Raw genomic sequence first — 21594 nt, forward strand, 5'->3', positions numbered from 1 at the left:
GAGTAAATTGTAAGCTCAGGAAGGGTTGGCAGCTTCTTCCTGGAAAGGACTAAATAGTATACATTTCAAGCATTATAGCCTAGATGGTCTACTTTGCAACTGAGTTCTGCTCTCTTAGCCCCAAAGCAGTCATAGAGCCCATGTCAACATACGAAAGCGGCTGTGTTCAGGCAAAACTACAGAATAAGAAATGGGCTGGCTCAATGGGCGGGGGCCTACTGACCCCTGCTCAAGCAAACCAGTGTGCCTCTTATTTCCCAGAGTTCCTCGGTCTCTCCACACTTTGGAGCTAGAGCTCAGGGGTTTTGCTTTGGGGAGGAGTGCTCCTGTTCCTTTCTCTGCTACCTCACTATCATCTCAAGGTCAGGCCAGGCCTCCTTTGGCTCTGTGCTCCTGAAAGAAACAGGAGCTTGACAGAAACGCACACATCTCCCAGTCCCATTCCTAAAGCACTTCCAGGCTAATAGAAACACGTCCCCACAGACAGAGGAGTCAAGAGAGAGAAAAGAGAGAGACGGAGAATGCTTCCTGAAGATGCCACATCCTTCGAAAGAATCAAGGAGACACGAAAAAGACTAAGAATTGAAGACCAATGTCCTAAAGCACTGGGAAACCAACAGCAAACCAATGCTCTGGGGACGTTTGACTGTCTGTGCGTCACATAACCATGTATGATCCAGCAACCTCACTCCCCGGGATCCCCCTAAGAAAACTGATGGCCTTGTCCACATAAAGCCTTGGATGCAGAGTTCAGTCCCCAACTGGAAGCCACTCAAATATCCACCAATGAAAAACAAAACAAATCAGAGATAGTGGAGAAAAACACCAGGTAGCAATAGAGAGTAAGCAAATGTTTCTCCATGGAAGCCATGAGATTCAAAAATTGATGTATTCTGATCTCACGTATGGGAAATGTCCAGAAACAGAAAACCTAAGGAGTCACGGCACATGAGCAGTTGCGTAGGGCAGGGGACAGGCGCAAAACTAACTAAGGACACAGGGAGCAGGGCAGACAGGGAACAGCAACACTGTAGCGATGTGCCCAGCTCTCTAAGTTTACTAAAATCACCACTTGAACACTTTTAATAATACATTTGCCCACAGGTCCCACTAACAGAGGTCCTCGCCTGTGAGGCCCTCACTGCTATCAGTAGCTTATTTCAGTTTGTCTCTCGAGCATGGAGGGGTTCCTGGGGATCAGTTGAGACAAGCCAGAGACACAGAGGCCCTTAATTCTAGCTGCAGGTCCACCCATACATTTCTCACTGGGGTTCTGCATCCAGAGCTTCAAATTCCAGGGAGTGCTGTGCCACGCAAACCTCTTAATACATTCTGCCAGCCCAGCACGCTGGGCACGCCTGGTCAGCCTAGGATCAGACAGCCATCTCTTGACCTCTGGCCCACGATAGAGTCCATTGTTCCTGTTCCACACAGCAAGAATATCTCCGCTTCTCTAGGCTGAGACATGAATAGAAATTAAAAAAAAAAAACAAACTGAAGAAAGTTTCCCTATGATGCTAGTAAGGCCAGAAGAGGTGGAGGATGCCTGTGGTACCCAGAGACCCCTGGGAACACTGAGGCAGAACATCCTGTATCCCCTGATCTGCTTGACTTCTACCCCTTAACCAGGCCTGGCCCATCCCAGCCTCCTGGCTCTGGGAGGGTCCTTTGTACTGGACCAGCTGTCTTCCTCTGTCCATCAGTTTCTTCAGATCTTTGGGCAAATGCTATATCAGATATGAAGCCTCTCCTGACCACACATTTCTTTCTGTTTTATTTTAGAGACAGGGTCTCAGGGATGCTAAACTTGTTATGAAGTTGAGGGTGACCTTGACCTCTGATCATCCAGTCTCCACCTCCCTAACAGAAGACTACAGGTGGGTGCCACTGTGCCTGGTTTATGTGGCACGGGGATTGAACCTACAGCTCTGTACATGCTAGGCAAACACTACCAACTGAGCTGCATCCCCAGAAGGGCCACCCCATTTTAAATGCTGATGTGTATTGTCGGGGCCTCATGGGCTCAGACACACTGAAGGTCTCATTCTGCAAGCCTGCAGGCTCTTCAGAACGAGAAGGGATGCCCGCTCTGGGATTAGGAAAAGTGGCAGAAAGTTCTAGAGAATGTTGGATTCTGCCCATTCATTACATCAGACTACTTTTGCAAGCTGAAGACAACGTAGGAAGGAGAAAAACACAGGTGCCACGCGCGCGGTGGAACGAGCTTCTGCACGGCAGCACTGTCACTTGCTCAGTCCTGGATGACCCTGGACAATCTCTTCACGTCTCTGAGCCGCCAGCATCCGGAACATGGGCGAAGCATGTTTCACTGTGTCCCAGCAGCTGTGGGACGGAAGGCAGGGGAACTGTACGCATGTGCTGAGAACTCCCCAGCTAGCACACTTGAGCGCTCGGTGTGGGTTGGAATTTGCTGCTGTTGTAGGGAGAAGAAAGGAGCCAAGCCCTAGCCATTAGCTCGGGCCAGCTGAAGACCTCCAAGGTTGTTAAGAGCCTGGAGGCCAGGATGGAGTTCGCTAGTAATTAAGGGACTAGAATGCAGCCTTTGTCCTCTGGGTTTCAGAAAGATGTAGGCTCAAGAAAAGCCAGCCCGCATGAAAACTTCTCCGTGGCCATGGGAATTATTCCAAAGAAGGCCCGTCTAGTGCGACTCTGAAACAGGAGGCAACAGGACCCCAAAGCCACTAAGTCCCTGAGTTTATAATTAACCGGCAAGCATCCACTCCGCAGAAATGGAGCCCAGTAGCTCACCAGGGAAGGGCACTGTAGTCACACAAAAACAGCCCCCCAGTGGGTTTTTGATGTGTTGAGCCTCTTTGTTTTTCTGAATTTTAATGAAGAGCATTGCAAGCAGGAAGGCACAGCACTCAGCCAGAGAATGGGCCTGGGCTAGCTAGGCAGCCTTCTTGGGTCTGCATGGCCAATACAGGCAGCAGAGAAAGACACCCCCCCCAGTCCCCCACAAAATGTCTCGCGGGGGGGGGGGAGGGAAAAATAAAAAACAGGAGGCTGTGTAGGAGGTGAGTGGAGCTCTGTGCCCGTCTCCACATTCTGGATCAGCTGGTGAAGCCGAGGACAGGGCAGACCAGCAGCGGTGTGCCAAGACAGCCAGAGGCTCCTGAGTGCTCCCCAGGAGAGCGCTTCTGGGGTTCCTTAGGGATGCTAGGATGGAACCTCCCAGTGTGAACCAGCTAGGAGGCTTTGGGGATCGTCAGACAGGAAGAAGACAGGAGAGTGTGGTCTCAATAGCCACCCATCCCGCCATCATATCCTGACCTTCGCACCCACCGCTTGCTGCTCCGGGAGGGTTACAGCGCACCTGATGGCAGCTGCGGAGGTGCCCTGAGAAGTGGAAACTGCTTCTAGGAACAGCCATCCTCCCTCCCTCTTAAACTTTCCCTCTTGAGCTTCAACTCTGTGGAGCATTTAGAGTCATTATCTGATTATTTAAAAGTCACCTTCCTGCCTCCTGTAATTCCAGCACTTGGGGACACTGAGGTACTGGAGGATCAGAAGTTCAAGGGAAATCTGGGTAAACAGCATCAACAACAATGAGAGAGAGAGAGAGAGAGAGAGAGAGAGAGAGAGAGAGAGGAGAGAAATGTTGCCTTTGATCAACCATGAGTCTAAGAGTCTAAGAAGGTGTTGGACAGAGTGGAGGAAATGCTAAAATGCTCACAGAATAAAACCATTTATTGAACTGGAGTGATTGGAGTGATCCACTGTGGCCTACTGAAAATAAATATGTTATTACAAAACATTCAGTATAAAAATTCTAAGCTGCTCTCGAGCTCCCCTGGTTTGAGACTTCCTGCATTTGTCCGAATGCACAGGGATGTTCCCAGGTCAGGTGTACCTAGACGATCCCACAGGGTCCTCCTTCTCTGCCCGTTGCAGGTCCCACTCTGTGAGGAGCTCTGATGACACCTCAGTGTACAGATGGTCCCAGTCCCAGCCTACATCATCCTGCCAAGATGAAGATGGCTAGGTAAGAGAAAGAAAAGCCTTCCCTCCAATTTGAGGCTAACTTCCCACCCTATCCAGGCCCAGGGAGGCACAGGCTAAGCTGGGGGGCTCCCTGGCTGGAGGGGCATCAAGGTGCAGGGCTGGGGTGAGTACTGTACCTCTCTTACTTCATGCTCAGGTGCCAGCACTTTGGTGAGGAGCTTCAGGTCAATTTCTCCATCCTGCAAATGCATGAAAAGTCAGGCTGGACCCTCTAGGGCTTCAGCATTATGTTTACAAATGAGAGGAGCTTGCATATGACAGAACTCCCCACCGAGACCCCAGAAAAAAACTTTGATCAAAACACAAAACCCCAGTTGAATGGTATGGTCGCTGGAAAAGGAGGGGAGGCTGTGGCATCCTCCACGCTGGACTCGCTGGGAAAAAGCAACATTAAGAGGACAGAGCATTCCACAAGGGCAGATGGCGACAGGGCGGCCATCAGGTGGTCACTGTGTGCCAAGAGTGTGACTAGAGACAGCCGGGAGTCTGGGACAGGGATCTATGGCCCATGGAGGGTCCAGCTACGTTTTGAGATGGCCAAGGAGTTACCTCCAATATTTCTAGGCAACCTTGGGATGTGGAAGAAGCATGTACAGCTCTGGAGGAACCTCCATGGACGTCCCCTGGAGCTGGCCCCTCTGGGCAGAAGTGGGTCCACTCACCAAAGTCTGAAAGGCTGAGTACTTCATGAGGTCATTGTCCAGGTCACGGTAGGTCATCACTCGATTTACCTGGATGCTGAAGGAAAGGGAGTGAAAGAGTCACAAGCAGTGTTGGCTGCAGGGGAGCTTCCGGGTTTCCATCTCTAGAACCGTGTGTGCAGACAGAATGTTCTAGCACGGTATGAAGAATAGAATGGAGCCTCTTGCCAAAAAGACCAGAAAGGCCCACTGCAGATGACATTTGGAGTGTGTCAATGTGTATGTCGGAGGCTTCCTCGCCAACCCCACACCTAGATTTACCTACCTCGGAGGGGACGCCACCTGCAGGACAAAGTCTTCCTCCTGCACATCTTCTAGATCGGGGATCACGGGAATATCTGCAAGGGGAAGTGGGCTTGTCACTGTTCACAGCACGGACAGGGCTCCTGTCCACTTGCCCGCTGACTGCTTAGTCAGCTTCGAGACGCCAGCCCTGGCACTGTAGGCTGTGGTTTCACAGGCACTCAGACAGTCAAACATGGAGCGTGATCCGTGTCTGAGCCACAAGCCTTATCCCCAATGGACTCTGGTACCAGGGAAGGGGCCTTGAGGTGGATCTCCACAGAGAAGTGTAAAGAATGAGAAGAAACCCTCAGCCCTCGGAGAAGCCTTCTATGGGGGCAGATGAGAGTGGAACCAAAGGGCGTGGCACAGTCTGAGACAGAAAGGACAGTGTCACCAGCACAGGGGACACCCATTCATGAAGTAGATCTTCACATGCGCCGTCCCAGTCAGGATCCCTGCTGCTTGCCTCTGGAGGACCCTTCAGTCCAGTCATAGAAGCTGGCTCCGGACGCTGTCAGAGATCAGGGTTGCCATTTTTCTGGCCTACTGTGACACTAGCTTTTTGCTCTCACTTTCTCTTGCCAGCTTTGGGAGTTCCCTCTCTGAACTCTCCAGACATACTACACACATGCGCAGAGATAAGAGACTACTCTAACCATGCCACACAAACAGGAGAACCAAGAGATGGGCCTGCCACTTCATTAGGGGAACCTGCTTAAGTTGCCAAGAAAGCATCCATTGGGAAAAAGACACATTTTCTCCAAAAGACTCTCACTGGCTTGTTTAGGAGTTTTGTTTTAATCAACCAGAGCAAGAAGAAAGGCCACACGGGGTGAGGCAGTCCTGGGAGCTTAAACCAACTGCAGATATACAGCAAAGAAAAACATTCCAAAGGGGAGGCTTGGGCTTCCGTGGGTGGATGCAGTTTTATTTCCAAAAGAGGCATCAAGTCATTCCACGAACAGCTGGGAAGACTCCCGCCACTTCCAGCCTATTCATTATTTCGACGCTGACTGCTCTACTCAGGCTAAACCAGAGTACGTAAATGTCTTCATTACTGCTTCCAGCTGTAGACTTACAGAGTCTCCGTACCCACAAAAGGAGAGTGAGCAACCGGGGAGACACAGAAAAGAAAACAGAGAGAAAGATAGGCAGAGAAGGAGAATTGTGAAGAGGGCTAAGAAATAAGGAGACATTGCCAACAGGAATTGAACAAGACACACAGGCACCCGGCCCCAAATAATGAGACACATTCAGCAAGCCGTGTACCTGAAGGGGGCCCTTCTGAGCTTAGAGTCTCTCTCCTGGTCCTGAGATTCCATTTCTAATGCTACTGAAAATCTAGCTTTCTTTTCTCGTTCTTCCACAATCAGTACAGCATGGGGGTGGGGCTCCCTGGCTATGAGGCTGCACAGTCCGGCTGAGGGACAGAGAAGCTGGCTGTGGCCTGTGCCATCCGCAGAGTGACAGTTTTTGAGGGAGCCAGTCAGCAGCTCACTGTTGGCTCTCCTGGCTGTGGAGTCCAGCCTGAGATGAATATTCAGGAGTTGCTGAAAATGGCCCATGCTGTGTAGAGGCTCGGGACGGGGTCTTCCCCAAGTCCGCGTCCCCTCCGCAACTTCAGCATTTGGACCCTGTCAACTCAGCCCAGCATCCTCAAGACCCGAGGAACTGCACTTCTGCTCAGAGTTTACTGCCACTCCCCGTGGGCTTTCCTGGTGGGCCCCACTTCCCTCCTCCAAATGTGCACAAGGGGGTGTGGGGCCTGCCCATCTGTGACAGATCAGAGGTCAGCACAGGCCTTGGCAAAAGGCGGCTCAGAGTGGCACTGGCGGGGCTGGCCACACAGTGGGACTTCTCTCTAATTGGAAGCCTGGTGCCCAGTAGAACCCGGTGAACCGCCTGAGTGAGACAGAGCCAGCGATGACAGCCAGGCCAAGACAAGCTGGAACATTCCGGTGCAGTGACAGCTTGAGCTACCACAGCAGAGGCAGGCCATCCAACTCCCCGCTCCCAGCGGAACAGGTGGCTGTGGAGACGGTTTTGGGCAAACTTCAAAGAACTTCAAAATTTAGAGTTTTGGATTTACAGTCACAGACAAGGGCTTGCTTATGTTCAGATGATGTTCTGGGGAGTCAGTTTTTGCTTCCTTTTCTTCCCTTCCCCCAACTTGACCCCTCTGCCACACATACCATGGACAAAGCTAGAGAAGAAGAGAGGGAGAGAGAAAGAGAGAGAGAGAGGAAGAAAGAATATAAACTCTAGAAACTTGCTCCCTCGGGGTTAGAGAGATGGCTCGGTGGATAAAGTACTTGCTGTGCAAGCATGAGGACCCGAGTTCAGATCCCCAGCACCTAGGAGAGAGCTGGGTGCCGCAATGCGACCTGTAGCCCCCGAATGCTGGAGGTGGAGACAGGCAGATCCTTGGAGCTCTCTGGCCACCTAACTTAGCCAATCAGTGAGCTCCAGGTTCAGTGAGAGACCTTATGTCAAACTCTATGTCAAAAGGATGGAGAGTAAAAATGAGGATGCATATGATCCTCACATACACACACACCCTCATACACACCTCCACATACACACACACACATATGCACACACCCACACCCTCACATACACACCCACAACCTTATGTGCGCACACACACACACACCCTTATGCACACACACACACACCCTCACATACACATACACCGTTCTAACAGAGATGAGGGGAGCCCGTTTGGTTCTACTGAGAAGTTACCACTAGTCCATCCTTTTCTGCAGTACTGAGGTCATCACCCAGGGCCTGTGTGTCAGCCAAGTTCTTTCCCACTGACCTACACCCTAGCCAATCTACCACCGCTTCCAAAACCAGTAATTCAATCGACTCTTTCCTCTTCTCTCGCGCTGTTTCTGGATAAGCAATGACAATGGCCGTGAGGTGAGTGGAGCAGGCATGCAGAACTCCTCTCCAAAGTCAGGAGGGCAATCCTGGCGTCAGGAGTCTGGATCCAGGCTCCACTGCACGCTAACTGTGTGGCTTATGCCCCCAGGCCTCGGTTTCTTCATCTAGAAAATGAAGGTCACGACTGCTTCTGACTCTTTGGCCATTGTGAATATCAAATGCAGTCACGGACAATGCTAAGCACTGTGCTAGCACACAGCTATTATTTCACTGGCAACTGTCCTAGCACGGAACATGGGGAGAGGCTGCGGCCCTGCGCTCACTTCCTCAGTCAATCCTGCCGGTGATAATCCGGTTTCAGGCCAGCATGGAGGCGAATGGGAGGAAGCAGCCTCTGTGAGGTAAGATCCTCAGCCAGCAACAGAACCAGGCTTCTGACGGCTGAGGCTCTCTCAGACCAGGGTGTTTCCTAATGCAAGCATCTTACCTCCAAAGACATCTCTCGTACAGGGGAAGGCCAAGGGGCTTCCAACGGTAGGATGGCTTCCCTTGGTTCCCAGATCTAAATAAGCTTAGTCCCCACTGAGGTGGCTGACTTGCTACAGGCCACAGAAGGGCAAAACTGTTCCCCTACCAGAGAACCTGGAGACACTGCCCCACTGTGACTCATTAGACTGGGGGAGAGGGCTGGGTACCTCCAACAGCCTGGAGAAGGGGAAGGACAGGTCAGAGCTTTGTCTGAAGCAGTGCCCTGGGTCTCATCATTCATCTCCTCGTGGAGTCTTCCTGCCCCCCAGCATCTGCTGCGCAGCCCCTTGCCCTGCATATTACCTCCCCGCCCACGCTAGCTACCTCAGCAACGTGGTGTGCAAGCTACTTCTCTGCCCACGCGTGCCTGTTCAGTCAACCTGTGGGAAATATTGTCCCCTTGTTTGTTCAGCCTGGTCACCCACCCATTTATCAATTCATTGATCTGAGCACCTAGTATGTGAAGGCACCCACTATGCAAAGCCAGAAGCGGCAGAGCTCTCATCTTCATGAAGACCAGCCAGACAAGCATAATAAACAGAAACAAATTCCCTGCTTACAAGTAAGAACTCATACTAGGAAGGAAACTAACTTCGTTCTAAGAGAAAACAATAGGGAAACCTAACTGTTATTGTTCCTAAAGTGAAATTCACATTATAGGTGCCACGAATTCAATGGCCATAGTGAAGTTTAGCATGCAAGCCCGAGTCCTTTCCTCAGAGGTAATCATTTAACTTTTGTAAGGATTTATGGAGACGTGGGACACACCACAGCACTTCTGTCTCTTTAAAGGGCTGTAATTTCTGTCCTCCTGGACATACAGGTGTGTCACAGTCTTTCAAACAGCCGTCTAATATCCCACTACGTGAGTGCGCCACGATGCATGCAACCTCGTCCAGGGAGGACCTGGGTTAGAATGTGGGAAGGGAAGCCAGCTGGAGTTAGGGATAGAGCAGCTGAGAACTGGAAGAGAAGCTAGCTCAAGCCTGGCAGGGACAATGTGAAGGGCACTTGGAGGGGAGATGCCCCTTGCCACCCCGAAGGTCGGTTTGGGTGGAAGAGTCTGGCATGGGCTCGGCAGGAGCGCTCACACGATACCAGGAGAGGAAGGATGTGCTCAGCCGGTCAGAAAGCAGCTACTGTGCTTGCTGTGCGCACGTCACGGAGCAGTACAGAAAAGATATGGCAAAGCTGCAAAGGGAGGCGCCGCACACAGCGATACGCCGAGGGCAGAAGGGAGATGTAAACTTAAACTAGCTGATGTCAAAGACGCATCCCCAAATAAATAACAGTGAAATGAAGGCGAGCTGAGCAGAGCTGAGTCGACAGGCGCCCCGCAAACGCAAAGTCAAGCACGTGAAGTGCCGAGTCCATCTCCGCTACACTCTTCCAGCTACGCTGTGAGTTCCACTGTGGCTCCAACCGCCACAGGAAGATTGGTTCTTCAGGTCAACCTAGAGCGACCCTTGGATAGTTCCTGAGTTTCAAAATATCATAGCAAAGGCTTTGCCTTGCTTGTAAGCTGCCTGGCCTGCTGGGAAACAATGGTGGGTGGGGAACAAAGGGGCCTCCTGGCTCCATCCCGAGGCTGGGTCACACTGTTCTTCACCCATCTCTGCTTTTGGGAAGCTCCTCACAGAGGCTTGTGAGTACATGACAGCCACTCTGAGAACCGATACCAAAGCAAACTGATGCTACCTCCCAGATCCAGCTAGCCAGTTAAGACCACTGAAAACAGTCAGTGTGGGGCTACAGATATGGCCTGGCTAGAAGAGTCCCTGCCAAGCATGTACAAGACCCTTGGTCTGAGCCTAACAACACAGACGCATAGATAAATAGTACCTATATAAATATAAGAGATAATTAATACATGTACATCACACAAGCACATCAGTTATAACTGGTTTAAAGAGGGGAGAAGCTGCCTTTAACCCTCCGACATGTTTCACCACGGAGAGCACCGAGATACCCAGACACTGGCTGCCTCTTCCCAGAGAGGTCCTGTTCTACTCCCTGGGCTGATCATAAAGAGCTAGCCTGCTATTCCAGGTGAGGGGGATCCAGGTGTCTACAACACACCATGTGGCAGCTTCTGTCCCCTCCAGCTGTTTGTACCACGACAGACCATGATCGCCTCCCCTCAGCTTTGGCCTTTTGAGACAGGGTCTCCCTCTAGCCCAAGCTGGCCTCAAATTCACCGCAGTCTTCCTGCTTCAGCCCCTAGGAGAATACAGGTCCTAGCCACGATGCCGGTGGAAAACAATGTTTTAGGTGGGCTCTGCTTGCCCTGTGTACAGCTCCAATAGCCACAGTCTTTTCACCTAGAGGAAACAAGCAGGCCCCCGTATGGCCTCTGGGTCCTGTCCAGGAGAAGACGTCTCAGGCTGAGAGCCCTTCACTCAGAAGTTGTTCTTCTTTTTTACTGACTTGGTTTTTCTTTTAGCAGCGCGGGGGATCAAACCTGAGCCTTGCACACTTATAGCAAATGTTCCGACAGTGAGTTTCATCCCAGCCCTCTGCTGGTTTTCTTGGTTGGGGGTTCCTACGTATGTCCAGATAGGTTTCTGTAGAACATAACATCTCTTCTACACATCAGTACTTTCTCACCTTCCCAGGCCCCTAGGGCATTTACGACAGCATCTGTCCTTATCACTTCATCTGCTGACCGCTTGGGACACACATCTCTTCACCTACTTCTTCGCCACTCTGTAACCTGGCCACCGCAGGGCATCCGTGAGCTGTTAGGACTCATGTCCACCACTCAGATCCAAGTTCAACAATCAATCTCCATGAAAGAAATCGGGGCACACTGCTTTAGGGTGCAGCCCAGACACACCGAGTTTGTGCCACAAGTCAGCACTTGCAGGTGAGGGAGAACAACGGCCATGTTCTTTGGAGACGGTGACCCGAAGGCAGGGATCACTGTGTCGTCTCTCTGTAGCTGAAAACTTTGTTTTACTGAATGCTGTCACCTTCTGCATCACGCATGGGGAATTTTAAGCAGGCAAACGGAAGAAGGTCTGATTGAAGATGAAGTTAAGTGAAAGAAATTGGTCTCATTTAGCACATGACAGGATTCATCTGTGTTCCCAAGTCCACTGAGGTGGCATCATGGCCGTTTCATATTCATGAGCTGCTGCGACACTGTGTCCCCTCATTTACAAAGAGCCGTGTTCAGCAAATTCTGTCCCTGTGGACACCCCGTGCATTTCATGGTCTTGTCAGAGAGACATCAAACGCTCCAGTAACCAAATACCAGAAAATGGCTTTAATTAGTGGATCTCAATCGTATAAATAATTTTTTTTCTAAGTGAAAAAATGAGGATTTTTTTTTAAGAGGGGAAAGCAGTAGGCAACAGGCTTCAAACACCCGAAGGAACAAGGGAGAGAGGTCTCGGAGGAGCCCTGAGCGGTCTACTGCATGCCCCAAATCAGGGGACGAGGTCTCTAGGTCTCTGGCAGGCCTGCTGTCTGAAGGCTCGTCCCTTGTGGTTTCTACTGCTTAACACAGGGTCCAGGCTCGGGCAGATGAAGGGATGAGAGCAGAAACAGTAACAGTGGCCAGAAAGCCACACTACAAAAGACTAAGGCCAGGGCTGATTGCAGGTACAATTGGTGACCGGAGACAGAGCCACGCCTGGGCAACTCCCTGAGGAAGCTGGCGGTAGAAGACAGACGGCAGATGCTTCCACACAGATAAGCGCCATGTGCTCCTGCTAAACCCAACGCTGCTCTGCTGCCAGGGAGGCAGACCAGACCCTGGAAGGAGGAAGGTCACTCTGGACAAGAATGTGGCTCTTGAGATGGGCCATGTGCTCCCCAGGCCGAGTCGATCGGCAGCAGAGAAGGGGCTTGGTAAGAGCACCCCGTGAGGCGTGGCACTGTGGTGTGTAGAAGCCTGACTCCACTGCTGCCCACAGCAGGGTGTTACCACGCTTCGGAAGGAGGTCTCAGACACCCAGACAGAATGTCTTCATCTCCCCCTCTGCAACCCTTTCCCCCAGGTCTAACGAGAGCTCTACAGGAACCTGTGATGACCACACACAGGACCGTCAACCAGGGCGGGGCTCGTGAGAGACGAGCAAACTCAAGAGGACTCACTCCCAGGGGACTCAATTCCGAGAAGACCGGGGTGTTACACGCTGGGGTGGCCTCTGGGGACCATCGTCGCGCTGGTGACTGGCAGCGGAAGGAGATGAAGAGCAGGCTCCTCGGAGCTTCCCGGGCTTTTCTCCGCCTTTCATCTGCAGGCCTGCGCTAAGCATGAGGAGGAAGAAAGAACTTTAAACGTAACGAAGGAACGAGGAACTCTTCGCTGAGGCCCAGCGCGAGGGACACGGTGTCACTGTGGCAGTGAGAACGCCATCGCAGACGCATCACGCCAAGTGTGCTGGAGACCAGGCATATCGGATTCTATTTCATCCTCTTCATGTTCCCCGGAAAAAAAACAAGACAAACTACACCGCTTTCATCCCAAATCCTAAGGTTTTGTGTTTTTCCTTATATATATTTATTAAAAAAATGCTCCTTTGATCGATGCCACCAGCGACACCCCACAGACGGAACGCCTCTGAGCCGCTCTCTCCACGCAAGGCCACTGCTGGTGACAGCCAGCTGGTTTTGATCACAGCCATTCCAAATCGGATTTTCATAAGATAGATGAGGGGTCTTACTGCCGCTCTCTCTTATCAGATGAGAAACGGAGGGGGAGGGGAGGACGGGTCCTGAGGGAACAGCGCAACAATCAAGGGCTGTGTGGTTCTTTCTCTGTCCCTCAGCTGCAGCAATTTTCAAAAGAGTTCGCCTCAGGCACTTTTAAATGATGGTGTCTCAATTCTGTAATCATCTTTCAAGAGCTTTCTCTTAAAGGGTCTTTTAGGTAAACCTAGTCCGTCAACCACACTTATGGACTCAGGAATCAAACTGTCCTCCTGTGGATGTGTATAGATGAGTCCCCACGGTCGGTGACTGGCAGTGAAGTTTTCGAAAGCTGGGGAAACTGACGTGAGGAAGGAAGATCCACGGCTTGGCTAAGTTTGCCTCTTGCGAGAGTTAGGGGGCCCCTGCTGCCTCCTCCCCAGATTTTGGCCACCAGGAGGTTCAGCTGGCTCAGGTCCTAGAGGAACACATTTCCTTCTGTGTCAGAAGGCAAAGACTTCTTTCTCCAAGCAAGGGTAAAGTGATGGTCCATGCCTAACCACAGACACATAAACATACCCGTCCCTTTCCGTTTCATCGAGGCAACACCCGGTAGTCGGGCTTCAACGTGAGCAATGGACCGCCTAGTGAGGGGCGCATGGGCAGTTACCGGCCACTCCAAACAACTGGCTGAGCATTGGAGGCAATTCAGTAGCTACACCTGTCTTCATGGCAGAGTCCATTAGGCTGTTTCTTTATGGAATCCCCAGCATTTGAAAAAGATCCTAGGACACCAAGCTTGATCTCCCAGTCACGTACACTCAAGCGTGTATGGAGAGTTTCTGTGTAGAGGCTGCCATTCCTGATGTGAAGCGCGTTGCACTGAGGAGCTCACCTGTTCTCACGGGGCAGCTGCCTCCTCCCTTCACAACTGTATGGACGAGGGACTGCATCCGGCCTGGAAGGCTGACCACCCCTCGGCCACATTTGGACAGCCCCAGAGTACTAAATAGGAGTGATTTAATCCTATCCAGATTCTACCTTCCGTCCCCCTGAGGAGGAAGCCAAGAGCTGAGAACATAGACCCTCACTTCTATCATGACTTCAGAGAGATGGAATTCTTCATATTGGTCAGATGAATGTTAGGTAATCTACAATAAAACACCTTCCTCCAGCTAGACTATAAATGACAATACTGACGGCGCTTCCTGAGTTCCCGGAAGAAGGTCATGCAACCTGCTTCATTGAATGCACGCACACAAGGAACAGTGCTTCGGATGGGGACATGGAAGTAAGCTGTACATGAACGAAGAAGATGGAATCCCAGAGAAGCTAGCTGTTGACTGAGGTGTCCTGACAGCAACTGTGGCAAGTCTATTACGGTCTGAATGTGACCTGTTCCCATGTGACACGTCCCCATGGGCTTATGGTTATACACATTTGTTCTCTAGGTGGCGCAGTTACTATGGGAAGCTATGGAACCTTTAGGAGGTAGCACCCAGCAGGCAGAAGTAGATCACTGGGGACAAGGGCTTTGAAGGTTATATTATCGCGGGGCACCATGATGTGAACAGCCACCCACACAGGCTTCTACCATGTGATGTGAGCAGCCCCACCGTGTCTCCCCTCTGTGATGGACTGAGACCTGCCAAAACTGTGAGCCAAAATAAATGTTTCCAGCAAATACTGCGGTCACAGTGACTCAGAAGTAAGGAATACATCTGGTGTGACTTGAAACATCAGCATACCGCTCAGATACAGAGTGCCCCTCCCAAGCTCTGCCAGATGCAGCAACAGAAGTCAGCCACGCGCTTCTTGCCATAAACATGTAGAGCTCCCACCTTAGACCAGAACATCCAAAACCACGAACCCAAACAAACCTTTCTCTTCATAAGTTCCTATCTCGGGTATTTTATTATAGTAAGCAAAAGCTGCTTTCTTTGCTGATGCGACAAAATCCCTGACAATAACCAACTCAGGAAAGGGGTCATCTCGGCTCACAGTGTGAGGGTACAGTCCGCTGTGGCAGCAGGAGCTTGAGGTGGCTGTCGGGAGAGTAGAGAGAAATGAAGAGCGGTCATCACTATCCCTCCCCTCTCCACGCAGTCCAGCGATTGGGGGGGGGGCATCCTCCCAGCTCCACTAACCTAGAGAGACCCTCACAGTCACGCGGTGATTTGTCTCTGGGGTGATTCTGGACCTCATCAAGCAGAAAACCAAGTGCTGTCAAACATACACCCTTCTAAGTAACACTTAGTACTTAGTACTTTGGACTCAGAATTCAGCACCTCCTCCATGCTAGGTTAGCTATGCTTTCACCATTATTACGGCTAAGGTGCCTACAGTGGGCAAATGATATAATGGTGTGCCCACTGTCCTACCTGTGGCCAGTGATGTCATGTTGTTAGCTTGAAACTACTCGACGTGACACCGCAAAACCTGGCAAACCCTGCCCTTCGTGACTGGCTTTCTTCCTATGGAGAGCTGGTTGCACTGGTCATGTGACCTGTGAGTTATTCAACCCGCCATGGTGAGCGGGCGAGAGGGTGGTTATCACCAAGGTGAGCGCGCAGCATCGCCACATGTGAAGCAGTTAGCACTGTGGACGTGGACACAAGCTTAATTATCAACACGCTTTCCCACAAGATTGGTTTCTGTTTCAAATTTCTTTTCTTTTAAAAAAAAGATTTATTTATTTATTTAATGTACACTGGTGTTTCACCTTTATATACTCTGTGTGAGGGTGTTAGATCCCCTAGAACTAGAATTATAGACAGCTGTGAGCTGTCATGTGGGTGCTGGGAATTGAACCCAAGTTCTCTGGAAGAACAGCCAATGCTCTTAAACCACTGAGCTATCTCTCCAGCCCCGTTTCAAATTTCTTACCCAGTATCTTGTAAACAAAAGTAAGGCACAGACCAAAGGGAGGGCAGCCTGCCCTAGCTCACAGCCTCTGAGCACTGGCTGCAGTTTCCATGTGTGGATGCTGAGGCAGGATAGGCAGGGATGGGGTTAGATTGACTTCTGTATAGAGTACTGTTAACTTTGGACTTATACTGGTTTATTTAATAAAAAAATCAGTGGTAATGATTATTGTTTAACCAGAATTATGAACACAAAGGGGCCAGATTTAGGAGGCACCTAGGAAATGCCACCAGCCGCAGGAAGCTTCAGGAAGGCGGGTCACACAACAAAAACGTCACTAAGCATGAAACAGGTGAGACACCAGGACTCCACTCCATCTGCTCTTAAAGGGCATTTCCCACTTTTGCTTGCTCTCCGCTGAAGCCACTGGGCTCAAGTGACTGTTGTCCGCAGAAAGCATGGAGGATGTGGTAGAAGGGTTAAGGGAGAACGAGGCGGTGCCCAAAAGAGAGGTGGAAAGCCCAGAGATGGAGACAGCTGGGGAGCAGGAGTCGGGGGTCGGCTGAGATAGCCCTCTAGAGATAGCGTATTTCCAATTCCGCTGACAGCCTGCACCTCACGTCTCTTCCAGCCTCATTGCGTGGCTGTGCTGAGCCACTTTTACCTATTTTCCCTGTTGACATGGATAGAAAATTGAGCAATTACCCTTAAACTCAAAGCTCTCAGATCATCCAGATTGCTACACTTGAAGAATTAAGTCCCCAATCGCCCCTGGCTAGAAGTGGCTCGACTCAGCTTGTCCTTTAGGAATTAAACACTTTTGGGTTGGTCAGGAGGATTTATTATTCCTAGGTTTCAAGGCATTTCACTTCTGTCAAAACTGGACCTCGGAATGTGAAAGAGACAGCTCTCCCCAGCGGGGCTGCGGTGCACCCACAGCTCGGGGCCGCCGTGAGAGGGGGTCACAATGCTAGACAGTCCTGCATGACGCAGAAGGTGATGCCCGAACACCGTGACTTTGATTAAGCTCCTGTTTCCAGAGACTGGGGAGAGGCTCACAGATGTTTTTCTAACTTGCATTTTGGTTTAACATAAACAAATTGAAAGTTGAGTCCACGTTCAATTGTACATTCAGCGATAGTTTTAAATGACTATCCTTTGTGTATGTGTGTCCTTTCGCGTGTGTGCACCCCAGAGCACCTTCCTGCGCCCATTTCCCCAGTGCTGGGACTACAGGCACACACTCCTGCACCCAGGATTTTCAGGTGGGCTCTAATAAAACTCAAGACCATGCTTGCATGACAAGCACTTTGCCAACTGCGGCTTCTCCCCAGTGTCCCTGAATATTCTCTTCTGGAGATAAAGAATTTCTTTTCCCCATCCATGTTTTTTGAGGCCTTACTATCAGGAACTTGCCTTCTACCACTGAGTGCATTTTAGGGCAGATGGAGACTAAGCAGGCCCGAAAGAGGTGGGGGTGGGCATGGGGGTGACACACCTTTGTGCCTGTGGTCCCTTCTCTATCTCCCAACCCTTACTGCCCTTCCCTGGATGCTTGAAAAACCACGTTTAGGTTGCCTGTCCGCCTCAACGCCCAGCTCAAGTGGGGGCTCTGTTTCTCTCTCTAACAGCATCTGTGCTCTTCCTTCAGGAGACCAAGTCATCATCTATTCCTCTTTGTTGTGTTCTGTTTGTTTGGTTGGTTTTTCGAGACAAGGTTTCTCTGTGTAGCAGCCCTGGCTGTCTTAGAACTCACTTTTCAGACCAGGCTGTCCTTGAACTCACTTCTTTTAGATCCGCCTGCCTCTGCCTCCCCAGTGCTGGGATTAAAGGCCTGCGTCACCACGTCTGCTGGTTGCTCTATTCCTGTCCCCTGCTACACTGTAAGCGGCCTTGAAGACAACGACAATGACAACCTTGTTCACCACCGTGTCCTAGAGCCAAGCCTCGTGCATCCCTCAGAGGGATGTACAGACAGTTGCTGAGTCAAGGAATGAGGGAGCAGCTTATTCAAAAAGTCACTTTCAGAGACTGAGTTTAGTCCTATTCCAGATATGACGCTCCTTTTCAAATGCCGTGTAACCGTCCATGACAGATATCAAATGGCTTTAGAGCAATAAAAAACTTGATTTTTTTTTTGAGACAGGGTTTCAAAAACTTGATTTTAAGAATGGATCAGCTACAAATTGAAAAGTGGGATTATGTGAAATTAAAATGTTTTGTATAGCTTAAGAAATATGCACTGAGAGATTACAAAATGAGAAAAAAAATCACTGTCAACTATGTATCAGACAAGGAATTAGAATGTGATACTTTCTATATATAAAGAACTTCAAACATTAAACACCAGATATCCAACTGATAAATGGACCACTGAACTGAATAGAAAGTTCTCAGAAGAAGACATACAAATAAATATTCGGAAAAAGTGTTCAACATCCTTAGCCACTAGAACTGCTTTGATGTTCCCTCTCACCCCAGTCAGAATCGGCAGCATCAAGAAAACCAAGAAAAGCAAATGCTGAGGCGATGGGGAAAAGGACACCCGCTTACACTGCCGGTGGGGTAGAAACTGGGGGAGTCACTGTGGAAGTCAGTGCAGAAGCCCCTCAAAAAACTAAACACCGAACTGCCATGACTCAGCTGAGCCATTCCCAGTAATATACTAGGACAGTTAAGTCAACGTACCATGGAGATATTTGCACACCCATGCCTACCGCTGTACTGTTCACTTAGATGTCCACAAGCAGGTGAAAGAAGAAATACGGTATACACACAATGGAATTTTAGTTAGGCAGAAAAAAAAAAACTAAATGATGTAAATGATGACTTTTGGAAGAAGATGGGTACTGAAGATCACATGCTATGAGACAGACCAGACCCAGAAATGTAGTTAAATACTGCATATACTCTCTTCCATAGACTCTAGATTTAATTGTATATCTATGTATGTGTGTGTGTCTGATGAAAGGGGGGAGAGGGGAGAAAAGAGTAATGGAAAATGTGTGGCAAGAAAGCAGAAGGGAGGGGGGCATGTGATGGGACAGAGGGAACCAATAAGTCACAGGGAGAGGGCGTAAGAGACTGGGACCCATACCATCAAACACAGTGTGACATGTGTATGTAAAATGCCAAAATGAATGCCATTACCCTGCATACTAACTTTTAAAATGTTTTAAAAAGGTTGGGTGGCTCTGCCAGTGAAGGCTGCTTGTCTAAATAGAGAAGACTTGCTCTGCCTGCTCCAAGGTCACGTGGGGCTCTGGCTGCCCATTACTCTCCAGTCAGTCTCTATAACCTCCCACTGGTTACGAATAACAGGGAGAGCCTCAAGCTAGAGCCAGCAGGTTAGGAAGTAGACTGATCACCGCCATAACGTCACTAAAGGCAGTCTAGAGTCGGAATGGACATGAATCCGGACTTAGATCTGCAAACCTGCACCCCTTCCAACTTCATTAACCGTTCTCCACCCAGAGTCTCTCCTCATGTTAGGTTCTTCCTTCTTCCTGAGGTGTTTTCAGTACCTACACAATTAAACATATGGTCACTACTATGCAATCATGTCCTGCCACACCTCCCCTCTCTGCCATTCATAGCTGCTGAATTCCTATAGAGGTTTTTTTGTTGTTGTTGTTTTGTTTTGTTTTTTATCTTCTGTTTTGCTTCCCAACAAGGATTCATGTTCCTTTAGGGCAAAGCCATCCTGGGTTTTGTGAAGGATTTACAAATCGCTTCCAAAGACCTAATCCAACGTGCAGCTGTGTTCTACTTACAGAAGATTTTATTTAAAAAAAGAATTGGTTCTTGGAGGCTGGCAGCCTAGCTCAGTGACAGACTGCTTAGCGGACCTGTGGCCCTGGGTACAAGTTCCAGCACCACGTGCCTAAAAGTGTCATTTTTAATTTCGTATTTAATTTTCTCGAGCTGGGGATTCAGCCTTACAGGAGCTATGGGCATTTTACAATTAGAAACCCATCCTTAGTCTGCCTGTCATCCTCTCAAACCTAACTTGACATCTTTCACGCTGTGCTCTGTGTTCATCACAGGCTCCGACACTCTCCGCCACCTACCCTTTTGTTGTTTCACGTGTTTGTATTCTCTGACTGGCCTCTACATCCATCTAAGTTTTCAGCCTAGCCATGGTCTCGCAAACAGTCCCACGTCATGTCCTTTGGTTCACCAGCAGACACCCAAGCCACTTGCTAATGTCACTCACTCTGTTTCCATCCTGAAATCTCTGAAAGTCCTTTCTCCTGTATTTTTATACCCTATTCCCTAGAAGAACGAGGCACTGGTGGAGGGAAGTCATGCTTCTCCTTCCTCCCCCAGGCATCAGGGCAGCATGAATGGTACCCACCAAGGGTGAAGATGCTGAGAATGCAGCTATGGAGATAAGGTTTCTGAAATGGCTCCACAATCGACAGGCAGGCAAGGAGCAAGAGTGTCTTCTCACTAGACCAGAAGCTCCTGGAGGCCTGGGACTGCCTTATTGACCACCGTCTCTAGACCCTGGGGCAATACAGGCCCCAGTAGGCACGGAGTGAGGACCTGTTGGCTCTCCTCCATAAACCTAACCTCCAAGGCTGGTGGGAGATGGGAGAAGGTGACAGAAAGAACAAGGGAGACTTCCTTTTGGCTCTCCTCCATAAACCTAACCTCCAAGGCTGGTAGGAGATGGGAGAAGGCAACAGACAGAATGAAGGAGACTTGCTGTTGGCTCGCCTCTTCTCTATCGCTGCTCACCCATGACCCATCCCTACCAGGTGAAATCGGCCCCTTCCTGGGTGAAAACGCTCCCTGCTCCCCTAAGAACCTGAACAGGGTTTTATTAAGAGAGCCACTAAGTCTCCTGACAGTTGTCCAAGGAGCTGTATAACGTCATCGTTGGACGCATGGCATGGATGATTCATGGGGATCATTCCTGGACTCTCCCCACCCACCGGATATTCTGAATTCAAAGGAGCAGCCCTCACTAGCCAACCAAGGAAGTCTCTGAGCAAAGATAATTCTAGAAACTAGTTATATGTAACATATGATTCTTAACGCATAATGGATTCTAAACATTCACGTTTGGTGAAATGGACCAAGTCACATGTGAAGTGTGACATGAACTAGTTTTCCCACTAAGGACGCAAGCAGAGCTCAATGGAGGGACAGACTGACGCTAGGAAGGAGGTGTCACTCCTGGGGGGTTTGTGAGGAAGGGGTTTGTGTGTCAGGCCTCCATGTCAAAATCAAAAGTTTCCCATGCCGGGTTTAAGAAAGGGAAAATATTAGCGGGGTTCTCGGAAAATCAGTCTTCTTTCCTTCCTTGGTGGGACTCGACTGGGCACCCAGCAGTCACTCTATAGTCCGTGGTGAAGATCCCCACAGCTCTAAGGAATTCATCCCAAAGGCTGAAAATAAGAGCTCGGAGGTCAAAGGTCTGCCCAGCAGTTTGTCCCTGATGAGCAATTTTCTACCCACAGAGTGGTCTTTGGTGATCGCTGTGCTCGCTCACAAGATGCCTTAAACTAATCCATGGCCACGGGCCATCCTCAGCCAAGGAGAGCTAGAAATACAGCCTGACATGGAACTATAAACTTACTTAAAACGTACTTTCTAAATGCAATTTTATTTTTTCTCTTTCCTTCTCTCCTTCTTCCTCCCTCCCTCCCTCCCTCCC

General features: G+C 49.9%; 1 protein-coding gene across 2 annotated transcripts in view; it reads right to left on the reverse strand.

The window, feature by feature from the left end:
• Positions 1-3693: 3693 nt before the first annotated feature.
• The window catches only part of Ift43 (intraflagellar transport 43), a 76328-nt gene continuing 58427 nt past the window's right edge, over positions 3694-21594 (reverse strand). For both annotated transcript variants that reach the window (XM_050152428.1, XM_050152427.1), the window contains 4 exons: positions 4993-5065; positions 4689-4764; positions 4143-4205; positions 3694-3984 (listed from right to left, as the gene is read on the reverse strand). In XM_050152428.1, the coding sequence (XP_050008385.1) occupies positions 3865-3984; positions 4143-4205; positions 4689-4764; positions 4993-5065 (332 nt within the window). In that variant the 3' untranslated portion in view covers positions 3694-3864. The remainder of the gene's footprint in view (positions 3985-4142; positions 4206-4688; positions 4765-4992; positions 5066-21594) is intronic.

This window comes from Alexandromys fortis, unplaced genomic scaffold, assembly GCF_014885135.2.
Source record: "Alexandromys fortis isolate MF-2015 unplaced genomic scaffold, M_Fortis_MF-2015_v1.1 scaffold_47, whole genome shotgun sequence".
Classification (NCBI taxonomy): domain Eukaryota; kingdom Metazoa; phylum Chordata; class Mammalia; order Rodentia; family Cricetidae; genus Alexandromys; species Alexandromys fortis.